Source organism: Chionomys nivalis, chromosome X (genome assembly GCF_950005125.1).
Source record: "Chionomys nivalis chromosome X, mChiNiv1.1, whole genome shotgun sequence".
Lineage (NCBI taxonomy): Eukaryota > Metazoa > Chordata > Mammalia > Rodentia > Cricetidae > Chionomys > Chionomys nivalis.
Genome location: NC_080112.1, coordinates 134,623,759 through 134,641,657, shown reverse-complemented (window position 1 = coordinate 134,641,657; position 17,899 = coordinate 134,623,759). Strand labels below are relative to the sequence as shown.

At 39.3% G+C, this 17,899-nt stretch overlaps 1 protein-coding gene across 2 annotated transcripts in view; it reads left to right on the top strand.

Moving 5' to 3' along the window:
* The window catches only part of Adgrg2 (adhesion G protein-coupled receptor G2), a 79,350-nt gene that overhangs the window by 39,823 nt on the left and 21,628 nt on the right, over positions 1–17,899 (top strand). For both annotated transcript variants that reach the window (XM_057759221.1, XM_057759222.1), the window contains 9 exons: positions 758–799; positions 2,985–3,038; positions 5,780–5,835; positions 6,697–6,752; positions 7,833–7,872; positions 8,314–8,351; positions 9,944–10,038; positions 11,280–11,346; positions 16,385–16,785. In XM_057759221.1, the coding sequence (XP_057615204.1) occupies positions 758–799; positions 2,985–3,038; positions 5,780–5,835; positions 6,697–6,752; positions 7,833–7,872; positions 8,314–8,351; positions 9,944–10,038; positions 11,280–11,346; positions 16,385–16,785 (849 nt within the window). The remainder of the gene's footprint in view (positions 1–757; positions 800–2,984; positions 3,039–5,779; positions 5,836–6,696; positions 6,753–7,832; positions 7,873–8,313; positions 8,352–9,943; positions 10,039–11,279; positions 11,347–16,384; positions 16,786–17,899) is intronic.

Below are 17,899 nucleotides of genomic sequence, written 5' to 3'. Positions count from 1 at the left end.
CAGAATTTCTCTGCAAATTTGTACCCTGAATGCAGCTGGCAATCCTCCAGATTTCTGAACCTGATTCTCCATCATCTGGGGGCTACAGAGTGGACTTTGTCTGCAAATGTGTTTGGAAAGATATTCCTAAGGCTTGGCTCTTGAGAGGATATTAATATTTGCCTGTGAGCCCCTAAATTGAGTAATCCTGGTTCTACTATGAGCTTGTTATGCAACAGTTGTTGGATGGTCTTGACTTCTCTAAGAGCTGGTTTATCTACCAGTACAGCGAGGATAGTACTGCATTACCTCTAAAGGAGAAATCAGGATTCTTGAGTGTAAACTATAGTAGCAATGTTTTTGAGTCAGCATATACTACTGATTCACATGGCCTTTCATTTCTGGGCCACCTGTTCTTTACAGTCTGAAAGCCCTGTTTCCATCTTAGTTCTACCCACCTGTACTATAAATTCACTAGTCATACCTGAAAATTGAAGTAGAATTACACAAGAAGTGGAATGTGTAATGGTATGATCTAAGTGTGTAAACATGTGACTCCAACTTTCAGACTCACCCTAGATCAATGCTGCATCGTGTTCTGTGAATGAGAGTCCCGTTCATTCTGCTGCTGACTGATGGGATCTTTAAGATGTCAACAGTGTGCTTTTCTTAGCACTTCACAAAAAAAAAAAAAAAGAAAAGAAAAGAAAAGATACTCATGGCAAATTGTTTTTTTAAGCAACAATTCTGCTCTAATATTTAAATTGCTTCTTTGCAGAAAAAACTAAAATCACTATAGTAAAAACCTCCAATGCATCAGGTATGACTTATTATCAATATCAAGACTTTTCTTTTTATAACTGAAGTAAAACTAAAGAAATGGCTGGTATTTGTTATTTCTTTGTCTTTTTTCTTACTTTTTAAAAATAAAATCTGTTCTTAATGAATAGATATGTATTCACTGGGTACCTAAAATTGTAGTAGATGTTTTGGTCTGTGTAATAGTCATGGGACACCAGTGCCTACCCTCAAGAATCTTTTTGTCTAAGGGTAAGACAGAGGAAACAAGCAGTTAACTGACAAGAACGTTCATGCAGATATAGTCAAAGATTCTACCAGGATGTTTGTTTGTTTGTTTGTTTGGGTCCTGAGGATTGAACACAGGCCCTGCCACATGCTAAGTGTACATTCTACCATCAAAGCTACATCCCAGACTCATGGATATTTGTAACATGATTAAGATATGTAGGCAATAGAGGGGCTAGTGGTAATGAGATTATCCACAAGATATAATAAAAAAGAATGAAAAGATTGAACATTTTTTAAATGAAGAAATGATGTGCTTCTAAGTGTCCTGTGCAAGTCCAGGCACACAAGACCTGTCTAACAAAGGCTCTTTATTGACTTCAGTAGGAAAATCTGGTTTACTGCCTGTTTTCTGTAAATAGAATTTTATTGAAACACTGCCCTGCCTCTTTGCTTAAATTATTTTCAGTGGCTACTTTTTTTGCTACGTAGAATTGAGTTGTTGCAGCAGAAACCATCTAGCTCACAAAACCTAAAATACTTACTATCTGACCATGCTCAGATAAAGTTCGTCTCAGTCAGGATTTAAAGAATTATCGGAGGTCACATACTGGGGGAGGAATTATAGCTAGCAGTTCTAGAAATGGGAAAGAAAATTCTCACTGAGAAAGAGCAGCAGTGGAGGTGCAGATAAAGCCTGGAGGAGAATGACAAGCTGAGAAAGCAAGAGAGGAGCGGTCGAAAGGCCACAGAAAGCGCTACTCCCTGCCGTCTATACAGTTATAACATGTTGTACAGTGTGACAGTCAGTTGCTGTCGAGTGGCTGAAGCTTGCCACTCGAACACAAATAAATCATTCTGACAGAAACCATATCACGGGCACTAAGTCAAATTACAATTTTCATTTGCATCCAAACTAATTTCTCTCACAAGAACAAAGTCATAACACGCAATGGAAATAAACTTGCATTTGGTCACTGAATATATAATTCTGACCAAAGAAGACACAACAAGGAGACAAAATATTGTTTAACACATAATCTTTTTAATGATCTTTGTTCCTTCACTAGTTTACTGAGAACCTCAACAGCATTTGCCTTCCCCACCCTCCCATCTTCTGTGGATTTCTGCCATGGCAACAGAAAGATCCAATTATTGAATGGAACCTTGAGCTCTTTTCAAATCAAACCAAAAGATACACTTCTTTGACAAAGGAGAAAGTGTCTCTCAGGTTGATCTGCTTTTAACATGGCTCATTTAATCTCCCATTCATCTCTTTCTTCTTCGTGTGTTTGTGTGGCCGATGCCCTGTCCATTACACAACCTTTTTATTTCCTGGTTAGGATCACCCTCTAGATTGTAAACGCCACCATGCCACACTTTTATTCCCTGACTGACCACCCACCAGAGTGTAAGCTCCTTGAGGGTAGGGTCTGTATGAGTAAGATCCAGAAAATATAGTAAGTGCTCAGCGAATATACTTTGAATTCTGTAATTTTTGTTCAGGAAGTCAAAGTTGGAACATTACTATTATTTCTAATGTGTATTTGTAGAGCACTCTGTATGAGCTAAGACCAACGTTAGAGTGTTCTAGGATTTTCCTACTTTGGAAGGGAAGGAAGGCCCACGATTCAGGAGTAGCCCTGATTCTCTATGCATGATTTGTTTCCATGGTTCGCTACTTAAATTTGACAGGAGGAGAAATAATTAGAAAGGTGACAAAGAAATTTCAGAGAATGGTTGATGGTCAGACAGTGGTACGCCAAGGAGTGCTAGAGTCACAGCCCATAGCTGCTCATCGAAGTAAGAACACATTCTGTTATTCTTGGTGCAATCTATCCAGCCAATTCTGTTTAGCTTTTTTATGCTTTTGGTCTACATTAGATGCCTTCGTTTGCCAATATTCTTGACAATGCAGTATATGAGCACAGTTATTAACATGCTTAACCAGCTGGGTTTCTTTCTTCTTCTTTTTTCAGGAGTCAAATCTCAGAGAAATATCTGCAATTTGTCATCTATTTGCAATGACTCAGGTTAGTTCTAGTGAGCATTCCACATTACCAGAGAAGTTTGGTCCTCAGGGAAAATCCTGTTGTGTCTGCATGTACCTTTCTGGTCTGCCTTTTTATTTTTTTAACAACCAGGTTACTAAAAGTCCCTAATAAGATCAAAAGCAACTTTTAGACCTGGCTGAAATTATCTTTCCATTTTTTAGTCAGAGAAGATAGATCAACTCCCTTAATATGAAGCATGGGCTCTATAACTAGCATTTTCACTTTAGCTTTAAATCCATACTAGTTCTAGTAATCTTAGAATTAATTCATGAATATAGTTAATAATAAAATTATTATTGATTGTCATAAGTCACTATTTAATATGTAAATCCCTCAAGTCTTTTTATAGGACCTTAAGTTATATGACTCAAAAACAGGGTATTATCCTTTCTAAAAGTAAAACAAACCAGGCTTTTAGAATGTTGAGCCTTCGAGCCTTCGGATGTTTAATTAAATGCTGATCCCAGTAGTGTCTGAAATGCTTTGCCATCTCTAAGACTGTCCACTATGTTTTTAACATTGAGGTGGAAATCCCTTGAGAACATGCTATTTTTGAAATAGAAATATTTTTTTTCCTTTTGCCATGGGCCAGAGGCATGAAACAGTCTCTTTTCTCCCATTGATTTGGCTCTCTGGGCTTTCTTCCTTATTAAAACCAATGAAAGCAAATGTGAAAAACAGAAAAATATGATGTGGCAGGTCAGAACCGGACTGGGGATCATGGGTAGAGAGAAAAGGAAGATAATGATGTATTTTATGATATAAAGTCTTGCTATCAATTTCAGTAATCATTAGAGGAATTTTTACCTTTTTTGCTTTGTTCCTAGTTATAGTGTTATATTTTGTCTGAAAAATATAGGTAATATTTCAAGTAAAAATATGATTGGATAGATTAGAAAACAAGAAAATCTCCTGTTTAAATACTTTGTGGATGAGGAGATGTCTCAGAGGTTAAAAGAGCATATTGCTCTTACAGAAGACTGAAGCTTGGTGTCTAGCATGTATAAGCAGCTCACAATCACCCTCTACACCCTCTTCTCATCTCCAAGGGCACTACATTCATGCTCACAAACTCACATACATACATACATACATACATAATTAAAAATAAAATCTAAAACTTAGTATTTTACCAACACTTGCTATTGCGTGAGTGTGAGACTAGCTCATTTGCGCTTTCTGTTGATATGTTTCAGGGACACTCTAAGAGGGAGCTGTTAGCTTATTTAGATTTCTTAAAATAGGCAAAGGGCATGGCTCAATGCTAGTATATTTGCCTCATATTATGTGGCTCTTGGTTCGATCCCTACCACCACATATGCAAAAAAATATTGGATACATTTTATTTTTACACATTTATATAACTTTTTCTTCTTTTTTCCTTTTTCTCTCTCCCCTCTCTTACCCTTCTCTTTACTGTATCCCCATAATGTCATCATTTGTAAGAATCCCCTACGTTTTGTGCTGGGACTAATGTCTGGCTCTATTTTGTGTCTAAATCATATTTGATAACTGAAAATCAAACATGTGGCTATAAATGGTCATCTTGAATAACAGATGTCATAAATCTGGTTGGAGTAATGTTTTCCCCAATTAAGTGACTGAATTGACCATTTGTTGTAGTGACTGTTGAAAACAACCTCATCAGGGAACCAACTCTTCTGGCACCAGAAACTCCACAATATCCTGCCAAAAACTAGAAACCTCTGCTTCTTACAGGTTTCCAGTCTTGGTCCATTAAAGGCCTATGAATAAGCTGGGAGCTATCTGGCCAGGAAGAATTAGGCTGAGGGTCAAAAGGTGGTAGCTTTTCAGTTGTCCATGCAACCAGAACTACTGTATTCACAGTACACTTATGCTGTGAACATATGCACTCAACAAGAATGTGAGGGTGACAAACTGTCTCTCTCTCTCACACACACAAAGAGGAGAGAGAGAGAGAGAGAGAGAGAGAGAGAGAGAGAGAGAGAGAGAGAGAGAGAGAGAGAGGATCAAAACAAGTTTCCAAAAATCCCGATTTTAAAAGTGCATAATTTTATACAGATTTGAAGTATCCTTATTTTTAGTAATTATAGGCTATATTATTTGAAGTTTGTGTATCAGTATAAAATTTCATTAAATGAACTCAGCAGATTATATTTTTAAATGTGTGTGTGTGTGTGTGTGTAACAATAATAATTAAAGAATAAGAGACCCTGAATTTAAGGCCAGGTGGAGATTGGGGGGAGTTGGAGGGAGGAGAGGAAAATGGTGTAATTGAAATACTAGTGTATGAAATTCTCAAAAAAAAAAAACAAATTTAAAAACTGATGAACAATCGACTTCTATGGGACTGCTTAGCTGCTAAGGAACAAATTTTCTCTAACTCATCTATATCACTGTAATTCCAGCTCTCAAAGATGTTCTTTGAAAGGTCACATTGGATCCATAGTCCCCAATTACCCTTAAAATACAAAAAGTTTCAGCAGGTAGAACTGAAAACATCTTGGGCAGCAGGTGACATTCTCTCTTACTGAATTCCTACATCAAATTTACAGCTCCCATCTTCTGAAAATTCCGTGGGCAAGCAATGAATAACCACCAATAGGGGAGTAGGATTCAAATTGAAGATTATGATTAAACTTTTTATAAAAGAATGCAATGACCTTGTAATGTGTTGTATTCATTCTCAAACTATAAGGACACAAGTCTTACATTTCTTTCTGAAATTTTATTTCTAGTGTTCTTTAGAGGTGAGATAGTGTTTCAATATGATGACGCCCACAATGTAACCCAGGTAGGCTTTCAAGATTTTCTTTAACTGCAATCTTCCAACCAAAGTATATTTCCGTGTGTTTAAAGGTTTTCCAAAGATTCAGATTATTTGTGATTCTTGATATGTTTGATTTATGAACAACTTTAAGTAAAATATGTCTCCTTGACTTTCTGGCTTTGTGCTAAGGGCTTAAATTCATAATAATAATGTTATTTTTCTAATACTTCTATTTTAGTTTTATTGAGTTTGCTTGCTGAATAAGAATGGTAATTTTGCACAGTCCAAGTACCAGTTAAAAGTATTGAATTACTTTAGAAATTCCTAGCAACAAATATATATGTATATATTATGTATGTATATGTATTTTGAGTCTAATAAGAATTTTCCAGATCTGGTTGTGTTCCCCACTTGGGAGAACCAAATACAGTGATGCACACCTTTGCAACCTAAACTGAGCCAGAGGATCTAGGCCAAATGTGCTTGTTCATTCCTTGACTATTTCCTAAATGCCTACTATATGCTAGGCCCTGGTCTGGGTGCTAGGAATACAGGAATGGCACCGTCAATTTCCCTTTCTACACTGTTGTACCTTAACTCTGAAACCTGTCATGAGGTTTGGGGAAAACCCTTGAACAGAAAAAATACAGAACTCATTGACTCTGACACTTTAAAAATAAAGCCAGACTGGCTCAGCCAATATGGATACACTCTTGGGTACCCCCATTATCTATGCCACTTCAGTTTGATCATCACTAGTTTAGAGAGTTAGGATTCACTCTTTAGGGAGTAATTCTTTGTGTGGATAAAAACGAAACTTCTTGTCAGAGAATGTGTTTAAAGATGGCGCTTGTTGTTTTCTTAATGAATTCTCACCTCCAACAGAATCGAGAAACGGCTAATGGCACTTTCACTGGAGTCCGGTCTCTAGGCGAACTGAAGTGAGTGATCTGCTGTTTGCTTTAAAACTTCATCTACACCATGTAGAAAGATACAGTTGAGCTAGTTTTTGCTTTTGGAGACCAAGAATAGGATAGAGCAACGTAAAAGATACAGAGAAAATTGGTTCTTGCCCATTTTGCAAACTAACCAGTTATCTGTTGCCAGCTAACAGTCCCCTGAGCTTGTTCCCTCTGCTGCTCTGAAATTAAACAACAACTTCATCTGAATCGGTATTTGAATTTTAATACAATTCATTATCCAGCATTATTGTTAGACAAGTTCAAGCCCAGATTTCATACAGGAGTATTCAACTTAAGGCCAGCAAGCCGCATGCGGTTGAGGAGAGCTATGAAAAGAGGCCCAGCACAAAATTGCAAACATACTTAAGACATCATTAGACTTGTTTTGGTAACTCGATTGCATGTTTTTTAAATATGAACTTTGTAGATGAAAACATTATGCCACAATGTCAAAAGATGGGATACACTTTACTATATACCATTTGTTCATATTGTCATGAAACAACAGTGATTCAAAAGTCAGAGAAGGAACAATGGGCATTGCAGAAAAAATGAAAATATTGTAGGAGCAGGAATGGAGGCAAAGAATGAGAGAAATCCCCACAGGGGAGTTGGAGGAGGGGGAGACAGGGCCGGAGTCTTGGAGAGAGAAGGCTGTGTCCATTGATGGCAGATGAGATATTAATCAGAGGCCCGGGATGAGTGGCTTACCTTTTTCAGATATCTTTGCCCCGGGCCAGCTCTTCCTTTGGCTGTCTGCCAAAAGAAGCTGCCTTGGGGTTTGCAGTAGCCTAATGAATCACATGATTGCTCAACCATAATTTATATATTGCTCTTAGCTAGGGCTGATCCATCTCCCATCTGGTTGGTTTTCCTTGTCTTATAAATAATTGATTGCCCCTACATAGCAATCTCTCATTATACCCCGTATTTCTTCAGAGTGAACACTGTAAGCAGTACATACCACATGCTCAATCTAACTGCTTAAAAAGCTACATGTTTCAAATTTCACATAACTAATGGTCTCCTTCATGTTAATTTCTCTCATTCTATTAACAGGCGATCAGAGCTCAACAAAACGCTACAGACTTTAAGTGAGGTAACCATAGTATATATACCCTTTACCGTGTTTGTCATTATTTCAAGGGAGTGTATGGAATTCTGTGTTCTTGGAGATTCACATTCAGGTTCTCCCAAATCTATCTGACAGTGAACGAACCCATTGCATTGTTCCAAATCTCAGAACTAGGAGCTATAGGTGGCCACTGTGAGGAGGTAGGATTGCTGTTAGGTAAGACTGAAAGTTTCTTCAATAAAACCTGCAGGAGATTGAGCTAACTGGTATACAAGTGAGCTCTCTTGACACTGGGGCAGCCAAACAGAGTGTGTATGGCCTGAATATACTATTTTGGGAACTCAACAGGACTGTACAATATCTCCAGGAGTTGTGGTTCGGAAATTCTGTGATTAGCCCTGGATCGTCTTCTCTGACATTTCTAGCTGATGAAGTAATGAATATATTTTTCTTTATTTATTTCAGACTTACTTTATAGTATGTGCTACAGCAGAGACTCAAAAGTAAGTTATTTTTAATTTTTTATAGGAATCCTTTCTCCATTGATTGAAATAAAGCACCAAGGAAGCTTAGTTAAATTTTCAACTCAGAGACTTTCCTCTAACACAAACACCAGTGATATTTTATATTCATATTTTTATAAATACAAATTACTCTGTCAACCTCCTTCTTCTCATTTCCCTGGGCCATCAGTGTCCTTAACTCTGAAGTGGCTCATATTAGGTCAAGCAAGGTAAATGCCAGGCAGAAAAGAAGACTTACAATAAGGAGCTTTGGAAAGGAGATAAGGGGACAGGACCACATTGAGCATAAAACTAGAGATGGGAAACAGTATATGCAGGAGTGAAGCAATTATTGGGGGCTGGACAGGTAACTGTTTTAAGTTGTATCCTTTGGAGTCCCTAGCTGCATAGTCAGTGACTTGTAAAGTGGTAAACTCACTACAAGAACCCTGAGCATTCAAAGCCCTATAAAATGTCAATTTTCATTCATCAGCTATTCATGGCCACAAATTATGGCAAGTCTTTCATAAAATTATATGCTGGATTCTTACATACTGTGGATATCTACTTCCTCCCCAATACTTTCAGCATTAATTTCTTTCTACCTACATCATTAGAAATGGAGAGAATAGCTTAAATAATTAGTCATCTAATATCTAGACTGAATTTCAAGGAGATTTGGGATTTAAGAGACCTTACCATTTATCTTAGACTGGTTTTTTTAAAAGTTTTCTATGCTGAAATTTGAAATGTCTAGGGGCACTAGGCAAATGGTCAGGTTTTTTAGGGGGGGTAGCAAAAATTAAAAATGTCAAGGTGCTTATCTTTGCTGTCAAGTTGCATGCCTGCAAAACAATCCTGAATCTAGGTGTGGACTGAAGGTCTCTGGTCTGAAGAATCCGTGAATGTGAGCCTAATGTCTCTTATAGTAGAGTTTTGAGGGTAAAGTACAGACTGTATGTATTGGTCAGGGTTCTCTAGAGAAACAAAACTTATAGAACACACACACACATGACTAGCAGACTATAGTCCAGCTATTCTAACAATGGTTATCTCCCACAAGAAGGTCCAAGCATCCAGTAGTTGCTCAGTTCTCAAGGCTGGATGTTTCAACTGGTCATCAGTATACTCTGGAATCCCAAAGAAGTAGGCTCTAATGTCAATGAAGGAATGAACTTGCCATTGAGAGTGATACCAAGCAGTCAAAGAGAGAACAAACTTCCTTCTCCTTTGCTCTTTACGTAGGCTGCCAGCAGAAGGTGTGGCCCAGATTAAGGTTGGACCTTCCCACCTCAAAGATCTGGATTAGAAGTGGTTCTTCACACTTCAAAGAGCTTATTTAGAAAAGATCCTTCACAGCCATTTGGATTTTAGTTACTTATAGATGTAGTCAAGTTGACAACCAATAATAGCCACCACACTCTACAAGATGGGTGTTTGTAAGGCTACTGGGGTAATATTGCAAAGTAAACACTTTTAAGTGTCCCTTTCCTCACTCTTGAGTTTGCAAAATCAATTACAAAGTATAGACACATTTCCAATATATATACTATCCCTACATACTAACATTGGCTGTGTGTTTCTCTTTACAGCACATTAAACTGTACATTCACAATAAAACTGAACGATACGACAGATGTGTGTGCCATGATGGTTACTTTCACAACTGTACAGATTTGGCAAATGGGTAAGATGTCTCTGTCTGCGGCTGTGCTCTTTTTCTTTCTTTTTTTTTTTTTTTTTTGGTTTGGTTTTTTTTTTTGTTTTGTTTTTGTTTTTTGAGACAGGGTTTCTCTGTGGCTTTGGAGCCTGTCCTGGAACTAGCTCTGTAGACCAGGCTGGTCTCGAACTCACAGAGATCCGCCTGCCTCTGCCTCCCAAGTGCTGGGATTAAAGGCGTGCGCCACCATCGCCCGGCCGGCTGTGCTCTTTTTCATGTGAATTTTTATCTCTAAAAAGATTCTTTTTTTTTCCTGTTTTCCTATAAACTATCAATATATTGTCTGAAAACATTATTTTAAAACCTCTATTGAGATGAAGGGCTTTAAGTAGAGTATTCAGTGGATTGTTGCTAGGCCTTGTCTGATTCATCTTTATTCAATAAGTAAGCTATGTGTGTTTATGTGTACACTGATGTTTTGGTGTTCTTTGTAGAATTTCTAAGGAAGGCTAGTTAGCGTATGCATAATCTCATATGCTTAAATTTTTCTGTTGAGATGAGTAAACATCAAAGTTTACTCTCAGCAGGTTTCAAGTATACAATATAGTAACTATAGTCACCATGTCACATAATAAGTCTCTTGAAGTCTAACTGAATTTTCTAGCCTATAATAAAAAATTCTCCAATTTTTCATTTGAAATGGTCTGGTAACCCCCAATTTCATTCTCGGTTTCCATGAGTTTGACCTTTGTAGACTCCACAAGTAAAGTAAGATCACGTGATATTTGATTTTCTATGCCTGGTCTGTTTCACTGAAGCTAATTTTCTCCAGGATATGTTTACTTCTTAATCCCTCTTGGGAGTTTCTGAAGATATATATTGCAAATACACAATCAAACAGAAAAAAGTCAATAAATATTTTAGCATGTATTTTATATATAATTGTTAATATAAACACAGTAAATAAATTTTATCACTGATTCTAGACAATTACTCTTTAAAAAACACAACCTATCAGTATAATAATCATATATTATACGAGTCTGGGCTTTTATTTTGCTTTATTCTTTTAGTTTTTTGAGACAGGGTTTTTCTGTGTAGCCATGGTTGGCCTGGAACTAGCTCTGTAGACCAAACTGGCCTCAAACTCACTGAGATTCGCCTGCCTCCTGAGTGCTGGGATTAAAGGCATGCGCCACCACCACCCAGATTTTGTTTTCTTCTTAACCATGCATTTCCTTTTCCTTTTATTTTTTTGTCCCCTTTAGAACAGTGCTGCTGTTCTCTCAAGACTCCCTGCCCTTCTTCACCAGAAGAATTAGAAAAACTGCAGTGGTATGTAACATATTTTTCTGAGCTCCTCATAAATAAATAAATAGCAAAAACTAATTAATATGTGGTAATAAAATGGTATATACATATAATATTTAATCACCATACTAGCTATCTTAGGGTTTTATTTCTTTGAAAAGACACCATGACCATGGCAACTCTTATAAAAAAAACATTTAATTGGGATTGGTTTACAGTATCAGAGGTTTAGTCCATTATTATCTTCGTGGGCAGGAATCATGGTGCATGCAAGCAGACATGGTACTGGAGAAGGAGCTGACTGTTCTACATCTTGATCTGCAGACAGCAGGAAAAGGTGGCCACACAGGGCAGGACCTGAGCATCTGAGACCTCAAAGCCTGCTCCCTAGTGACATACTTCCTCCAACAAAGCCGCACCTACCTCAGCAAAGTCACATTTTCTAATAGTGCCACTCCTTATAAGCCTATGGGGGCGGGGGCATTTTCTTCCACACCACCACAGTACCTAAGGATGATCAAGATTTTCAAACTGAATAGAAGCTTTCAATTTTAGAGAAAACGGTTTTCTGTTCTGTGGAGCTTCCATTTGGACCACTGTCTAAAGACAGTGTTTCTCAATCTTGTAAAGACACTTGGAAGATGCTGGATGAAGGACATGTGGAACTCTTGTTTGGACATCTTTCTATAAGCCAAAACTTAGCTCAAATTTTAGTTTTTGAAAATGCTGATTCCCAATCTCCACCCTCAGATATATATTTTGGTGCAGAATGAGCTGAGATATACCCTGGGTATTTAAGGCTTTAAAGCCCTTCTCTCAAAAGGCTGCGGTAGGAGGCTCCCCTTGAGCTTGAGGCCACCCTGAGTCACATAGTATGTCTGAATTTCAGCCTGGACTGCATAGAGTAAGACCCTCTCTCAAAAATGCAAACTAAAGGGGGTAAAGACACTTTAGGCGATTGTAATGTACAATCAAAACTGAGAATCTCTTCTATAAACTCAATTCTTTATGGAGGGGAACTGGAAAGAATTGCAAAAGTTACATATAATGTGGTCATGAATATAACAAAATAGACATAGAAAAAAATGAATGAACCAAAGAAAATATTCACATGACTACCCATGACTGTCCTGCCAGAATATTTTATTATCTCCATTCCCTCCTTCTCCTTTTCCTCTTCTCTGCCTTTTCTTTCTTTTACTTTACAGAATTTTCTATAGTCAGAAAACAATAGAGTATTTCTAACTGTATAGGTTCTTTGTATGTATATTATGATGTCTGGCTTTATGTTTTTATGGGATGTCTATGTGTGCAAACGTGTGTGTCTGCATCTATACATGTTTTTCATGCTTTTTCTTTGATTCTTTCCCTTCTGATTTGTTTTGTCCTATTTCAGTTTGTTCCTTTTTGTTTTATTATTGTTCCTTTGATGCCCGGAGAAAGGATATGGATCTAGAAGGAGTTGAAGTAGGAGAAATTGTAATCAGAATATACTGTATGACAAAAGTTTATTTTTAATAAAAGAGAAAAGACATGCATAACTTAAAATTTGAAGCTTCTCATATGGGAAGAGAAGGCTAAGTGTACCCTGTCAGCCCAAAATGGGTCATATAGCTGGGCTATGTTAAAACACTGGGCTCATGAGACAGTTAACATTCTCTAAAGATCTGTAGCATTTTTGCAATAAAGACTGAAGAGAAACATGCCCTATTAAGCATAACATCCTCCATTAAGCGAGATGGTGAGAACTGTTTAGAGGATAGGATGTCAGAACTGAAGCAAAAGTCATCCCTCTTAAGACAGCATCCATCCCCTCTAAAAGGCTGTCCGTTCAGAGTTATTAGGAGGAAGCAGGCCATAGAAAACAGGGCATAATCAGGCTCATGCCTGGTCACTGCTCTCGTTCTCTACCACACATCCACGTCCGTTCTAGAGCAGGTGCTTTTCTACCTTCAAAGTCTTAGGTCACGTCGGGAAATAAACTAGTCTCTGTAAATTAGAAAGTGAATTTGATTGGTCTCAACCATTCCCATATGCATCGGTCCCGGTACAACATTTGAAATGTGAACTGTGACCCCGTGAGCCTGATATTCTGCATTTTCAACAAACTCCTGGAGGAAGCCAGTGCTGCTGGTCCCTGAACCCCACTTTGACATAGATGTTTTGTTTTGTTTTGTTTTGAAGACAAGGTCTCATCATGTAACTCTGGCTGGTCTGGATCTCATTATGCAGACCAGGCTAGCCTAAAACTCACAGAGATCTGCCTGCCTCTGTCTCCCCAGTGCTGGGATTAAAGGTGTGCGCCAGTACACTTTTCTTCTTACCCCCACTTTGAAGACTAAGGATACAGGCAATAGAGTGATGCGATGATATTTTTTTACCCATGGCCTTATGCATAAGTCATTGGGGGAGATAAAAAGAAAACAGTTCCCACCTCCTACCTTCAGAAATTGGTATGGTATAGCACAAGCTTCTGAGTTTTTACAAACCTGGAGTGAGATGATTCTAATGTGAAGCCAAACGTGAGAGCTATTGAGCTGGAACTGTATGATCACTGCGTCCTTCGGATTGCTAGAAACACCTGGGACACTTTGAAAACATGCTAATGTGCCGGAATACCCTTCTAGGGTGCCAGGACTGCTCTAGGTTTGGGTGTGGGTGGTGATGAGTCAGGTCTAGAGCTCTTTAGCAGTCATCAGGTGCTAAGTGCACAGCACATGCACGTGACTGCACATAGGCCGCCCTCTGCCAGGAAGAATGTTCAAAGAGGCACTCGTGCCTGTGCTCAGTCCCAGGAATTTCAGACCAGCTGTATGGGACGGCCTCTAGGCCCTAGCATTGAAGAATTATGTTGTCCTACTACTCCGTTGTTGGCTTGGCTGCTTCACTCAAGGAGCTGAAGGGTCGGAACGAGCATGACCAATGGGAATATAAAGCGGCCTCTTTCTAGCGGAACCCTATGATGGCAGCCTGTAGTGGGAGTCTGACTTCTGCATGTTCCGTATGTCCTAAAGACAGCCTCATGTACACTTTGCAAGGCCCCTTTCCACAACATGGTCAGATAGATTGCTGTAGTATATGACAAAGAGAAAGGCCTCTCATGGGCATTGAGTAAATAATCCAGTGGGCTCTCTTTGTCTCTGTGTCTATGGCTTTCTATCTCTCTGTCTCTGTCTTACTCTCTTGCTCCCTCTGAAGATAGGACTTCATGTCTTAAACCTACTAATTTTACAGTCACTATGTAGTCAATGACCATGAACTCCAGAGCCTCCTGTCTTTACTTCCCAAATGCCAGGGTCACCAGCTTATATGGTGCTCAGCATCAAACCCCACGCTTCATACCTGATAAGCAAGCACACTACTAACAAAGCTACAGCCCAGTCCACTGACACTTCCTTAGGGTTATGCTTATTTCAAGCTCCTGCCTTAGTTAGGGTTACTGTTGCTGTGATGAAACACCATGACTAAAAGCAAGTTGGGAAGGAAATGGTTTACTTGGCTTGCACTTGCATATCATAGTCCATAAGTGGAGCAAGTCAGGACAGAAACTTAAACAGGGCAGGAATCCGGCGGCCAGAACTGATGCAGGGGTCATGAAAAAGTGCAACTTACTTAGCTTGCTCCCCATAACTTGTTCAGCCTTTTCTTATAGAACCCAAAACCAGCAGCCCAGAAGTGGCCCCACCCACAATGGGCGGGGCCCTTCCCAGTCAGTCACTAATCAAGAAAATGCCTTACATCTGGTTTTATAGAGGCATCTTCTCAATGGAGGTTTCCTTCTTTAAGACAGATAACTAGTTTCTGTATCAGACTGACATAAGACTAGCCAGCACAGCTCCTCAATATAACCACCCTCCCTCCTCTTGTCTAAGAGAAGCTCTGAGAACACATTTTCATCGGTTTTCTGTCTCCATCTAAAACTGATCTATCAGAGACATCCCTGGGGATTTATTGTCCACCCTAGTTACTCCTCCATAGTGTGTTCTAAGACAGATGGATCACGTACAGATAGTAGGTGAGTTCTTAACCTTTGATGACCAGGAAGTTCACCTGAGATCCCTTACACTCTATCCCAAGATCAACTGAATGAGGTGTGAGGTTAAGCCATGGAACTCTGTGTCCTCTATCTCTTCCTCTATCTACCTATCTTAGATTCCTTATTTCTGGAGCGAAATACTTAACAGAGGCAACTGAAGGGGGAAGTGACTCATTTGTTATGGTGGCACAAGTGTCAGTGGGGCTGCTCACACTGCACCCACACTCTCAAAGCTGACAGAGATGAACGCTGGTACTCAGCTTGCTTTCTTCTTGGTTTCTTTTTACTCCAGGACCCCAGCCCAGGTATGGCGATATCCACATTCAGAGTGGGTCTTCTCTCCTCAGTTAAGCTGTCTGCAAATACCCTCATAGATATAGGGTGTCTTCTAGCTGACTCTAAATCTATTCAAGTTGCAATGTAGTCTGTCTGCCTATCTGTGGGGATATGGTTTTCCAAGTTTTCTGATAGAGCTTATGTATAGACAAGGTTGAGTACTACTGAACTTAAGCAACATTGAAGGGTAGTTGACTGACAAGCCAGAAACTCTCTTTGGCCCCAGCTTGGTTTATATTTTTATCCAACCAATATTTCTTGATCACTTACATGTGCTAGTGACCACTATACCTGGCTACAATGATATGAAATTAGTTAAGACAGATTTCTAGTTTAATGAAACCAGGTGTGTTATGGGACATTTCATGTCTTTCATCCAGAAACAGAGAGAATGTTATAAGATCCCCTCAACCGACTGAAAGTTAGTATGACATAGAGCTGTAGAGCAGCCATATATCTATCAGGGAATCACCACTGCGATTTGTAGAGTAATGCTAATTTCTTTCCCTGGGAAGTATGAAGGAAGCAGGGGCAGAAGTCAGTGCCAGAGGCCCAGAGAATGTGAAGTGTCCAGTCTTTTAGCATGAAACCCTATTAACTTGGTGGTACCAGAAAGCAACTGGGAGTGGTGACTCAGCCCTCAGTACTTTACTGGTGTCTCATATGTGTCTCTCTGATTTTGTCCTTTAGCGAACTGAAGGATCCTGTTGTCTGTCTTGCTTATCAGCCACATGGCCCACCATTATCTTCTTCCAGCAAGCCCTTGCCAGTTGTACCTCAGGCCACCATTTTGACCCACGTCGCTAGTGACTTCTCTTTGGATGAACCCCTTGATCATGCCTCTGTGACCCCAAGCACACCCTCTCTGGCACAAGAGAGTCACCTTTCATCTCCCCAGCCTGCAGCCTCCCTGGTTTCCAGTCCTGCCATTGACATGCCTGTTCAACCTGTAGCTGCTTCTTCTCCTCTGCCCCAAACTGATCTTCCTCATAGCCTGCCACCTACACAGTCCTCCCTTTCTTCTCTTGTCACATCAACACCATCTGTCCCTGAAAAAGTGATCACCATCAGCATGCCTCCTGGTGAGACAGGTAAATATGAGAAGCCAAGCTGATCGTGGATGTTGGGATTTGGGCTTCCTACAATGCAGCTGCCACCTTGCAAATCAAGACACATGATAAGACCCCCTTAAGTCGCTCTTCTGAAACATTTGGGAGACCCAGGCTTAAAACCTCACATGCACCAAAAGCTAAAATGAACAGATTGGCACGTTCTGATCTATTCCATGTGATGATGTTTGGATAACTGACGCCAGTTTCATTTGACTAGGAGCAATAGTATATATGGAAAAGCCATGGACACTGCAAACAGTTCCCAAGAGCCACCGTAGGCTTAGTAGTGTGGGAATAAAGGGAAGAGGGGAAAGGAACACAGAGTATTCCAGAGTGTCTGGAACTTTAGTTCCATGAATAAGAAGCAGGCCTTCCTTTGAAATCAGAGGATGGGTTTGTTGTGGCACACATCTTTAAGCCCAGCACTTGGGTCTCTGTGAGGTTGAGGCTAGCCTTGTTTATTAAGAAATCTTGTCTCAAAAGAAACAAAAAAAGAAAGAAGAAGAAGAGGAAGAAACGGAAGAAGAAGAAGAAGAAGAAGAAGAAGAAGAAGAAGAAGAAGAAGAAGAAGAAGAAGAAGAAGAAGAAGAAGAAGAAGAAGAAGAAGAAGAAGAAGAAATTAGAAGATGGGAAACAAAGCCAAATTTAGTATATTACTGTGGAGCTCAGGTTATGGTTTCTGCTCCTCTACCATCATGCCAGCATCCCCAAGGGGATTTGGAGCTTCTTCTAGGTGACTTACTATTTCTCCCAATAAGCACTGTTCTCAAATTATTTTAAAATAAATGTAGAAATTTTAGGCAAAATTATGGAATCATAGTTGAAGAGAAAGTTTAATGGCTGAATAATATATTATAATTGAAATTCTTTGCCCTAGGCCAACAGTGTTTTTTTTTTCCATAGCTATTCCTATTGACTCTTAGAAGCAATCAAACAGACTAGCCCATCAAGAGGACCCTGAGCCTATGCTTCTACTTTTAGGACAGCAGAAGTGTAGCATAGCAGATGCTCATCTGAGTATAACCTAGTAGTTAAAAAGTCACTAAAGCTTAATGATTCCATAAGAGAAGAGTGATTATATCAAACCTGCTAT